The sequence below is a fragment of the Beta vulgaris genome, chromosome 9, assembly GCF_026745355.1.
Source record: "Beta vulgaris subsp. vulgaris cultivar EL10 chromosome 9, EL10.2, whole genome shotgun sequence".
Taxonomy (NCBI): Eukaryota; Viridiplantae; Streptophyta; class Magnoliopsida; order Caryophyllales; family Amaranthaceae; genus Beta; species Beta vulgaris.
Genome location: NC_079210.1, coordinates 42,848,422 through 42,859,927, shown reverse-complemented (window position 1 = coordinate 42,859,927; position 11,506 = coordinate 42,848,422). Strand labels below are relative to the sequence as shown.

Genomic DNA, 11,506 nt, shown 5'->3' with positions numbered 1-11,506 from the left:
GAATTAAAACCCACTTTTGCATTATTCAAGGAAAAAATTCGAGTGTCCCGAATTGTTTCTTTTCGTAAATTTTTGTCTTGTGAGAAAAAAATTGACGTCATAATTTGAAGAATACAAGAAATTGGAGTAAGAATTTATGTCTACAATAGTCTACTATCATTATCATTAATGTGTTAGGTATTCAACTACTTATGTAGTCTTTTAATGAGATACAATTACAAGACCTTATTATATTTTATTTTGAAATATTAAACAATGATGTTATGGTGGATCAAATCGTTAAGCTTTTACTTTCCGTTTTAAAGGTCACGTGTTCGATACCTTCTAACCACACAATATAATTTTTTAGTTGAGAGGTTTGACATGAAAATAGAGCATTTGCATTAGAACCATAGAGGAGAGTGCCACATGGCACATAGTCATCCTTATGAATGCCTTTTAATATAATAGTATAGATTTACAAGCAACGTTAATTGTGAAAATTGTACCTTATACAGTTAAATAAATCACTATGATAAAGAATACAATTCTCCTTCCAATATAATATCTTTTGTAATATGCTTTCTCTATAACAGAAAGTATAATATCTTTCTCTATAACCACAACGTTAATATGCTTTCTAATATTTTGTAATATCCATTTATTTTTAAGGGCCTCTCGCTCACTTTACCAAGATATCGAGTTTGAGTCTTGGGTATGGAAAAAATCCCAGGTAGGAGGAATACTGTCCTTTGAAGTACCCATACAAATTCAGGCAGAAAATTAATCTACTTCCTAAAGACGGTCGAAAACTCCTCGTAGTAGGGGAAAAAAAAAAAAGACGGGAGGATATATAATTAAAAAAATTCACAAGATAATGATATAAAAAGAAGCAAATAAGCCAAGTTGTTCTACTAGATGCTTTATGCTTTGTCCATCCATCCATCCACAAACCACTCAAACTCTCACACATCTTCAATTTTCTCTCTCTCTCTCCTCCTTCCACCAACCATCAACCAAAAAAAACCATGGAATCTCCATCATCAGAAACCGAGATCATAGAACACGTAGTCCTCTTCAACATCAAAGACGAAGACTTCCAAGATCCATCTAAAGTCAATGCAATGGTCAACGGTCTCAACGCTCTAAATTCACTCAATTCCGTTACATATCTTACTGCGGGTCCCATCCTCCGCACTCGATCTCTCCCTTCCTCTCTCAAATTCACTCACATGCTTCACGCCCGTTACTCCACACGTGCCAATCTCTCCGAATACTCTCTCTGCGACGAACACGTGTCCGTCGTTGAATCCCTCGTCAAGCCCATTTGTGACGACGTCATGGCTGTGGATTGGGCCGTTGATCTTTTGGGCCAAAGCCCAAGTGTCCCAAGGCCTGGGTCTGGTATGAGGTTTACGTTTTTGAAGATTGAGGATGTGGAAGAAAGAGAGAAGATATTAGAGGGTATGAAGAAAAAAGAAGAAAGTTTAGGGGGTTTTGAGCAAATAAGTTTTGGGGAGAATATTTCTGATCGTGGGAAAGGATTCAGTGTGGCGTTTCTTGTGGTGTTCCATGATTTAAATGAATTGGATGCGTGTGAAGAATATGAAGATCAGATGAGAAAGTTGATTGATAAGTTTAAGGTTTCAGATGATCATCTTATTGCTGTTGATTATGTTGTTCCACGTCTTAGTCCTGCTACTAGTTTGGACTAATATTCATATTCTCCTTTGTTTTTTTTTTTGTTTGTGACTTTGTGTGTAATTTTTCTGTGTGCTTTTTGGTAATGTTTGTGCAACTTTTGTGCATCATATAATAATATCAAGTATATTTAATTTATGTACCAATGCATGAAAATATGATGTTTTGCTAGTTTTTTTTTCCCTATCAGATTTTATTGATATGATGTTGAATGTCTTTTGTAGGAGTTTTTCTTTTTTCTTTCCAAGGGAAGAAATGTTTGGGGTGGGTAAGAGATTGAGCCAATTTTTTTTTTTTTTTGACAAAATCATTGTAGATCATTTTTTTTTTACATGGTATAACTATATACAACTTATTATATATTACAAATAAATTGAAAGTTTAAAATTTTTTGTGCAACTTGTGTGTATTTTATGAAATGCGTTGTAAATTTTTATAGTATATTTGGGTGTATTATGAGTTGTGTAAGACTATTGTTTTGTTGATTTGAAACATTTAAATCTGTTAAATTTGCACAATTAAAAGAGATGCAAATGAGAAAATAATAGATATACTCATATACACTATATTTGGAGTGTATTCATCATACACCTGGGGTATACCATGTGTATGGTACAACCAAGGCTATTTTTTGCTCATTTGCTCATTTGGAACTTATTATGTGGTTATGTTCATATGTGATTATGTTCATTTGAAGGTTTCAAATAAGTAACGAGCAAAAAAAAAAAAAAAAAAAGCCTTGTGTGTACCATGAGTATGGTACACCGGGTGTAAAATAAACATGTTACGTGTTATGCTGTTTATCACTCTAACTCGGTAAGAATAAGTACGTAAAATGAGAGTTTAGATCCAGCAGAGTTAGTAAATAACTCTACCGCGTAGAGTTTAACAAATCATAACTAGGGCTGGCAATGAGTTGAGACAGCTCGCGAGCTACTCGAACTCGGCTCGGTCAAAGCTCGGTCAAAACTCGACTCGAGTGAGCTCGACTTGAGCTCGAACTCGACTCGACATGTTAACGAGCCGAGTCGAGCAACTCAATACTCGACTCGAGAAACTCGTGAGATACTCGATAAAATTTTATATATATACTTTTAATTTTTTTATGAAATTTTAACTTTATTTTTTTATAAAATACTTGTACCTTTCTTTTAAAAAAAGAAAAAAAAAAGTGTATAAAATGACCAAAAAGCAAAGTAAAGAATTTCTTCTATAAAAAATAAAAATATATCAAATGACCAAAAAGCATGAAACGAGTTCGAGTTCGAGCTTGAAACGAGTTCGAGTTCGAGTTCGAGCTTGAATCGAGTTCGAGCTCGAGTTCGAGTTCGAGTTTAGGTTTCGAGTTCGAGTTCGAGCTTGAAAAATTGAAACTCGCGAGTTTTCGAGTCGAGTCGAGTTTGAGTATGAGTTTTCGAGTTCGAGTCGAGTTTAGTCAAACTCGAGCTCGACTCGCATCATTGCCAGCCCTAATCATAACCATTGATTTTAAAATCAATGGTTTATATATTCTTTCCCAAAACTCCCCCCTATTTTCCCCAAAAATCCTCCCTTTCCTTATCTCTTTCCATAAAATTTGAGTCGTTGATTTTAGAATATAAGGTTAGGATTCAACTCCACTATGTAGAGTTTTCATCAAACTCCACCGAATCCAAACCCGTAAAATGATTATCATGTGATTTGATTAATGATGGTTGTGGTTCACAGGCAAACACTCCTATATCTTTTCTGTTGTCCCCCTTTTTTTTAATGTTAACGATGTACACTTTTGCTTCTTTGTGTAATACGGACTAGGTTGGATGTCAATATGTCATTGTATGCCGATTCTTTGTTTCCTCAAATTAACTGTGAATAGACTGGTAGATTTGTTCTAATACAATGATTTGAGTTTTCTTTGTGAGGAGATAAGTATGTGGAGTATTACTATAATAATAGGTTAATCCATAAAATCTAGGCCCTTAGCGGTTGGACAAGATTGAAATGCTACTTAAGAAAATTATGAGTGTTTGGTAAGGTAGTGGTTGTAGTAGCGGGTAGCAGTTGGAGTAGATTATGAGTAGCGGTTGTGGAACGTTACTACAAGTAACGTTTGAGATTTAGAGGTAGCGGTCTAGCAAATAAACACGATATAATAGCATAAGGTAGAATTATTAACCAATGTTTTTTATTTTTTTTTTCCTTTACTGTTTATTAATTGTTTTATTTTATGGCAATTCGATGTTTGTTTTACAATAGCACAGATGTAATTTAAATATTTATTTAAAAGATAATATATTTTACAAGTATTTTAATTAAAACTGGTAATATAAATTTTTTGAGAGTTGAATATTTTCTTAGATTTATACATTTTTTTGAGCAACTAAAAAGTCGTTTTCTCTTTTTTGTGTAAATTCTTTGAAAAAATAAATATTGAATTTGACTATTGAACGAACATATGAAATTATTTTATTTCATTTCATATTAGAATAAATGTCATTTATTGTCTTTTACAATTTCAACAGCTACTTTTGCCAAACACTTCTAATTAAACAACTAATTTGATCGCTGACCGCTGACAGCTACTAATAGACAGCTCGCAGCTACCCTCAACAGCTACTGCTACTACAACCGCTAACAGCTACTAAAACCGCTAGTTTTGCCAAACATGCCCCTAAACTCCTATCACATTATTGGTCTAGAGATAACATATTTTAAATTACTCTTACTCGAAGCGAACAACAATCTGATCCACATGTAATGTAATCCTACTCAAAGAGAATAACAATCTGATCCACGCCTAATGGAGCCAAGTTACAGTATTTAAGTACATTGTTAGGATGTATAGCCAACAAATCTGGTTCTCCAATAGAGTGATATAATAATAGTAGCCAAACTTTTTTTTGCATGAATTTGTACTTACTTTTTGACTTTTTTTTTAATAAAATACTTTAATTATGGAAAAGGGTAAAAGTAGGGGAAAACTAGGGTAACATAAGATTTTATCTTTTAAATAATTGATTTTTGGATTTTAATGATGATAAGTACTCAAAGATAAACATAATCTTTAAAACCTGGTCAGATCTACAGTTGCACGACACACAATTTGTTATGTCCAGCGCACTAGAGTGTGCACACGCCACATCGAGGCAGTCAACAAGATAGAGAAATGTCAGGAGCCTGTGGTGGGTGCAGAGCGATGCGCTAAGGGCACATGTACTTATCACTTGAGCATTTTCTTAGCTTACTCATTAAATGGCAAGCTAGGATAATTCTTTTAGAAGAAATATTTGTAGTCATTATTGAACAGCTATGATAAGTCAAAATATATCAATAACGTTAGATAAACTCGAATAGAAATTTCCTCAGACAAAATTACTATCATTTTTAGTGGATATTTGACTTTTGCATCCTCTTTACTAATTTATTGCTTCATTATGCAATTTCAATAGGGGATCAATCAATTTGTTATCACTAGTAGAATAATTGCTTATTGCGCGCATGAATTGCTGCGGTTATGTCCATACGCAGCAATAAAGTGCGTGCAAATTAAAAAAAGGGTACAATAAACCTATTGTTGCGGTTTTCAGGCAAAACTATAGCAATAGGTTCGTTTAGGGTTTGGAGTACATAGGCGCCGTTTAATTCCCTCTTCACACATATATTCATTTACCTTCCCTCCTTTCATCCCTTCTATTTCAACGGCTAAGAGCTTGACTATCCCATATCGAAAGTTGAGGAGAACAAAACCATCTTTATATAGAGGTGAATACCTCAACCTAGTAGAGGCCTTTTGGGTAGGACTTCGGTTCTGCACCAAAGAAAATCGTTGCACAAGTTTGCTCAAAGTAGAACTAGTAGATTAACCTTAGCTTGTTTTTTTTTTTTTTTCCAGTATAAGTATGTGTCGAAGAGTTAGATATTATTGGAAAAAAATTGTCAGATCTCATCTATAATAATAAACATAATGTTGTTTGAAAAGTATTACTTCAACTTGATTTGTACTTATTTATATTTCAAATTTTATTGTAGTTCCATAATTAAGAATGACTTCAAATTAATAAATGAATTTCAACATTTTAACGTCGTATTTGAGATTGGTCAACCATTGAAACATAATATGTACACAAACTTTTATATAAGGTTGGCCACACCTTAAACAAATAGTGTGACCACCTGATAAAAAGGCCTAATCGCTAGCCAGATAATGGAACCCAGGCGCTATCATGAAGCTCCAGCGTTAATCCGTTTTCAGCTAACAAAAAGGCCCAAGCTCTAGCCAAGCCAGATAACGGATCCTAGGCGCTATAAAGAAGCCCAATCATTAATCCTATCTCAGCTAATAAAAAAGGCCCAAGCTAGATTACGAGGTTACTTTTTGTAACAGAGGCTACTTTTATTGAATCTAGAGGTCTTTTTTTTTCTTCTAATGCGCGCTAAGGTGTTACTTTTACTGAAACACTGATTACTTTTTCGAATGAGTGGGTTACTTTTACCGAAACTAGGGATTACTTTTAGTAATGCTAAGGGGTTACTTTCACTAAAATAGGGGTTACTATTACTGAAGTTATGAGTTACTATGAAACTAGGAGTTGCATTTTAGGAGTTACCTTAAATTTATGCAAAGGATTATATGTTGTGCAAGGGGTTAGTTTTATATTTATAACGTGGTTAATATCTATCCAGGGATTACTATAGGTTTTGTACCACGGTCCACGAGTTACTTTACACTTGTGTAGGAGAACTGTTGTTATCTGTTGGGAGTTACTTTATATTTTGTTCAAGGGTTACTGTTACATCTATTATATGGTTACTTTATACTTATCCAAGGCTTACTTTGGAGTTGCTAAGCCCATCTTATGGGTCATGTGTAATCATGTATCTTGTATATTAGTTTATCATGTATAGCTTTACTTGAGGCCCAATCAATATTATTAATTAGGTTCTATTTATTCTCAAAGTCAATGTAATACAAACTAAGGAAAATCTAAACCTAACATCGTACTAGAGTCAACCTATTTTTTTTCTTTGACTCCTCTCTGCCGACTTCTTCTCCTCTGTGCCACTGCCTCACGGTTGCTCCCCCATTGTTGCCGGTTATCACGGTTGCGCAGCCATGACCGACAGAGATAAGATTGAGCCTACTTCACCTTTTTACTTAGGATCCAGAGATGAACCAGGGAATTTTATTACTCACATAATCTTGAAGGGAGATAATTATTTAGCTTGGGTTAGATCCATTTTAGGATCCAGAGATCAACCAGGGAATTTTATTACTCACATAATCTTGAAGGGAGATAATTATTTAGCTTGGGTTAGATCCATTACTTTGTCTCTAAAAGCTCGTAGGAAATTCCAGTTTGTGGATGGGACTCTCAAGAAACCTATTGAGAAGAAAAAGACGATAGATTGGGAAATGGTGAATTCCATGCTCGTCTCGTGGATGTTGATAAGCATGGATCCAAAAGTTGCTGCTTCCATTCCATATCATGATGAGGCCCGATCTCTTTGCAGAATTGGGTGTGCCTTGAGTCTCGTTTTTGTGTGACAGACAACCCACAGTTTCAACAATTGCGAGGCGATATCACTGCCTGCAAACAACTCAAATCTATGTCCATGAAGGATTATTACAGCCAATTGATGGGGTTGTTTGACGACCCTGCGCGACTCAAACCCCTTCATGGTTGCACATATGGTAAGTGTTGTTTGTGTGATGTGACGGGTCGATTTGTTGTTGACCGTAAGAAAGAGAAGCTCCATCAATTCTTTATTGGAGTTGATGATGATTTATATGCTACCGTTCGATGAAACTTATTAGCTCAACAACCGTCTGCTAATTTAAGTCGTGCATATCACGCCTTTTTTCAAGATTAGCGGGTCCGTGGCATGGCTCGTGAGAAGGTTATGGTTGAAAACGCTCATATCTTCGCGGTTAAAAGTTTCCCTGATCGTCCTGACAAGTCTGAACTTGTGTGTTCCAATTGCAAGAAAAAGGGGTCACAAAATTTCTTCGTGTCTTAAGATCCATGGCAGGCTCGCTGGTATGAGAAGAAATTTGGGAAGGGTTCGTCTTCCTTGTCGTCGGGTGTTATTGTTAGGTCGTCTCGAGCCTCTTCTACCGATGTTGCCCCATGCCCTGTACCTACTATGCTGGCGCACGATTGGCCCCACACCTAGTGTCTCGGACTTCCTCGCTGCTGGTGGTTCCGAAGGGAGCCATCCCCTCGCTTCTCTAACCCCTGCCCAGGTGCAAGTGCTTTTTAATTTGGTTATTGAATAATCGTTTGAACACATGATGGCTGAGCATCTTTCTTCCTCTTGGTTACTTGATACCGGCGCGTGTCATCACATCATCGGTAATGATCTTTATTTGATTAATCCTCTTTCTACCTCGACTCGCTCTGTGGGCTTACCTGATGGGCAGACTGTTAAGCTTGTTGGCGGTTTAATACTAAAAAATGTTCCTTTTTGTACCTCAGTTGCATTACATTCTAATTTTGGTGTCGCAATTAATTGATGATTCTCATTGTTTTGTCCATTTCACTGATTCATTATGTGGTATTTGGGATCTTTGCTTCGGGATCCTGATTCGACCCGGTGAATGTAAAGATGGACTTTATTATTATCGTCGCATTCTGACCGTTTGTGCAGTTATAATTTTTGACATATGTGATTTTGAGTTATGGCATCGTAGATTTGGTCATCCATCAGATAAAATTGTCAAGCTTTTTCCTGCTATTAGTAATAGTAGTTCTAGAAAAATCTTGTCTAAGGCTTGTATTATGTGTCCACAAGCTAAATAATCTCGTCCTAGTTTTCCCAATAGTTATAATAATGCAAGTCGGATGTTTGAATTGATTCATTGTGATCTTTCGGGCCCTTGTAAGACTTCGTCTTCTTGTGGTGCACATTATTTTTTGACTTTAGTGGATGATTTTACTCGTGCTACTTGGGTTTATTTATTAACGTGCAAAACTGAGGTACATAAATCTTTTTGTTCCTTCTTTGTTATGATTGAAAGATAATTTGAGGTGATTGCGAAAGTGGTGTGCAGTGACAACGACATGGAATTTAACTGCATGCTTGATAATTTTAATATCCATGGGGATTATTTTTCAATCCACTTGTGTTAGCATCCCTCAACAAAATAGTTGTGCGGAGAGAAAACATCAATATATATTGAATGTGAGCCTTGCTTTGATGTTTTAAGCTAATATTCCTATTTCATTTTGGGGTGAATGTGTTCTTGGTGCCTTTTATTTAATTAATCGCACTCCTTCTCGATTATTGCACAATAAAACTCCACATAAAGTCTTGTTTGGTGTTGCTCCTAATTTTGATGAGATCAAAGTGTTTAGCTCTCTTTGATTTGCTCATAATAAAAAAGGAAAAGGGGATAAATTTGGTTCCCGTAGTTGTCGTTGTGTATTTGTTTGGTATCCTAATCACAAGAAGGGATGAAAGTTATATGATATGGAAAATAATGAGATCTTCGTTTCTCACGATGTTCAATTTTGTGAAAATGAATTTCCATTTGCTTGTACCTCTTCTACTGCTCTCTTGGGTCACAATGATGGTCATGGTGTGGATTTGGATTTTTTGGAGGATGTTTTAGGGGCGACTTAACCTATGAGGGACCAAGACTCTCCAACGCTGGTTGGCGTGCCTGAGTTGTAACTCCAATCCCGCGCGTCTTGAAGATTCTGTTTCGGACCTGGGCCTTCGGTCCTCTGATTTGGGCTTGGCCCTTGCTACCGGACCTAGTAGCGCTTCTACCTCTCTTGCTGCTGATGAGTTGAGTCGCGGCAACCGGGGTAAAACGCCCTCTGCTCTCTTGCGTGATTTCATCACTCCCATGATTACAACAACAAGTCCATCTCCAAGTTCATTGCCTTCTTACGACTCCTCAGGTACTTCCTATCCTCTAGCATATTTTGTAAACGGTAATAAATTTTCTAGGCAACATCATATTTTTCTTGCTGCTGTTACTGCAGGTCATGAGCCTCGGAACTTTAAACAAGCCATGCACCATGAAGGTTGGCGTGATGTTATACAGAACGAAATTACACATTAGAACGTAATGACACTGGGGACATCTCCCTTCTTCCTCCGGGCAAGAAAGCCCTTGGTTCTAAATGGATTTATAAAATCAAGTATCATGCTTCTGGCAAGGTGGAACGTCTCAAAGATCGTCTTGTTGTCTTTAAAAATCATCAAGTTGAGGATATTGACTATGATGAGACATTCGCTCCCGTTGCCAAGATGGTCACTATGCGTACCTTCCTCGCTGTAGCTGCTGCGAAAAATTGGGAATTACATCTGATGGATGTGCATAACGCATTCCTTCATGGGTATCTTGACGAGGAAGTATATATGAAGCCTCATCTTGATTAGCCTGGTCCTTCTCCAGGTTTAGTTTGTCTTTTAAAGAAGTCTCTCTATGATGTTCTCCTGGCTCCTCGTTGTTGGTTCACCAAGTTGGCCGCATCCTTAAAGCGGTATGGTTTTCAACAATCTTATTCCGATTATTTCCTCTTAAATCTTTCTGAGGGTTCTTTGTAGCTTAATGTGCTTCTGTATTTTGATGATATCATTATTTCCTGCACCCATCTTTTAAGCAATACTTGGGAGAATGTTTTCATATGAAATATTTGGGAACGCTGAAATATTTTCTAAGTGTGGAAGTTTCTTGTAGTCCGAAAGGCATTTTTTGTGTGTCAATGGAAGTAGGCTCTTGATAGTGTTGCTGATTCTGGCCTTTTAGGTGCCCGTCCCGCTTCTTTTCTAATGGAACAAAATCATACTCTTGCTCTTGCTAATGGTGCTTTACTTGAGGATCCTGAAAAGTATCGCAGGCTTATTGGTCGTTTAATTTACCTCTCCTTCACTCAACCTGACCTCGCCTACACCGTGCATATTTTGGCCCAATTTATGCAAGCCCCGTCCCACGAGTTGAACATTGGTCCGCCGCTTTACATACGATATACATTACTTGAAAGGGAGTTTCGGGCAAGGTATTCTTCTCTCTGGTTATTGTGATTTGCATTTGACTGGGTGGTGTGACTTTAATTGGGCAAGTTGCCCTATGACTCGCTGTTCTATTAATACTTCGTTGATCTTCTTAGGTCACTCTCCTATCTCTTGGAAAATGAAAAAAAAAACACATTGTTTCTCATTCTTCCGCTGAAGCTGAGTATCGCTCCATGGCTACGATCATTGCTGAATTGAATTGGCTCAAGGCTCTCCTTCAGTGGTATTCCCCATCCTCGGGCTATGACTCTTTTTTGTGACAGTCAATCGATGCTTTATGTTGCTCAAAACTCGATTTTCAATTAGTGCAAGAAACACATTGAGGTTGATTGTTACTACGTTCGGGATGCTATCCAAGCTGGTACTCTTGCTACTTATCATGTGTCCACTGCCGAACAACTCATCGATATTTTCACTAAACTACTCGGAAAATGTCAATTTCTTTACCTTCTAGGCAAGTTGGGGATTTGTGATCCCCATACTCCAACTTGAGGGGGGGGGGGGGTTTGGTTGTGCTAGGCTCATCTTATGGGTCATATGCAAGTATGTAGCTTGTATATTAGTTTATCAGGTATAAGCTTTACTTGAGGCCCAATATTAATAATTAATTATTCTAAAAGTTAACGTAATACAAACTAAGGAAAATCTGAACCTAACAAGAGTTTATACAAGGCCTTAATTTATACTTATGCAGGGGTTAGTTTAGATCTATGGTGGAGTTACTTCATACTTCAGTAGGAGTTATCTAAGATTTTTGTAGAGGTTACTTTTTTTTTTCTCTCTCTCTCCCTTTTTATTGTCACTCTTTTAGTCTTTCATT

At 36.8% G+C, this 11,506-nt stretch overlaps 1 protein-coding gene and 1 long non-coding RNA gene across 3 annotated transcripts; both read left to right on the top strand.

Annotated features, from left to right (window-relative positions):
* Nucleotides 1-699: 699 nt before the first annotated feature.
* LOC104903887 (stress-response A/B barrel domain-containing protein UP3) lies at nt 700-1,818 on the top strand. Its single transcript, XM_010692017.3, has one exon. The coding sequence runs from the start codon at nt 1,008-1,010 to the stop codon at nt 1,692-1,694; it is 687 nt and encodes a 228-aa protein (XP_010690319.2). The 5' UTR covers nt 700-1,007; the 3' UTR covers nt 1,695-1,818.
* A 4,694-nt stretch (nt 1,819-6,512) lies between these two features.
* On the top strand, nt 6,513-11,172 carry LOC109136066 (uncharacterized). 2 transcript variants are annotated; one of them, XR_002040831.3, is made up of 4 exons: nt 6,568-9,566; nt 9,651-10,154; nt 10,421-10,670; nt 10,782-11,172. It is a non-coding gene; the product is annotated as an uncharacterized LOC109136066 (long non-coding RNA). The 2 variants fall into 2 exon arrangements; XR_007269823.1 differs by lacking the exons at nt 10,421-10,670; nt 10,782-11,172 and having other exon boundaries at nt 6,513-9,566; nt 9,651-10,324.
* The last annotated feature ends 334 nt before the right edge of the window (nt 11,173-11,506 follow it).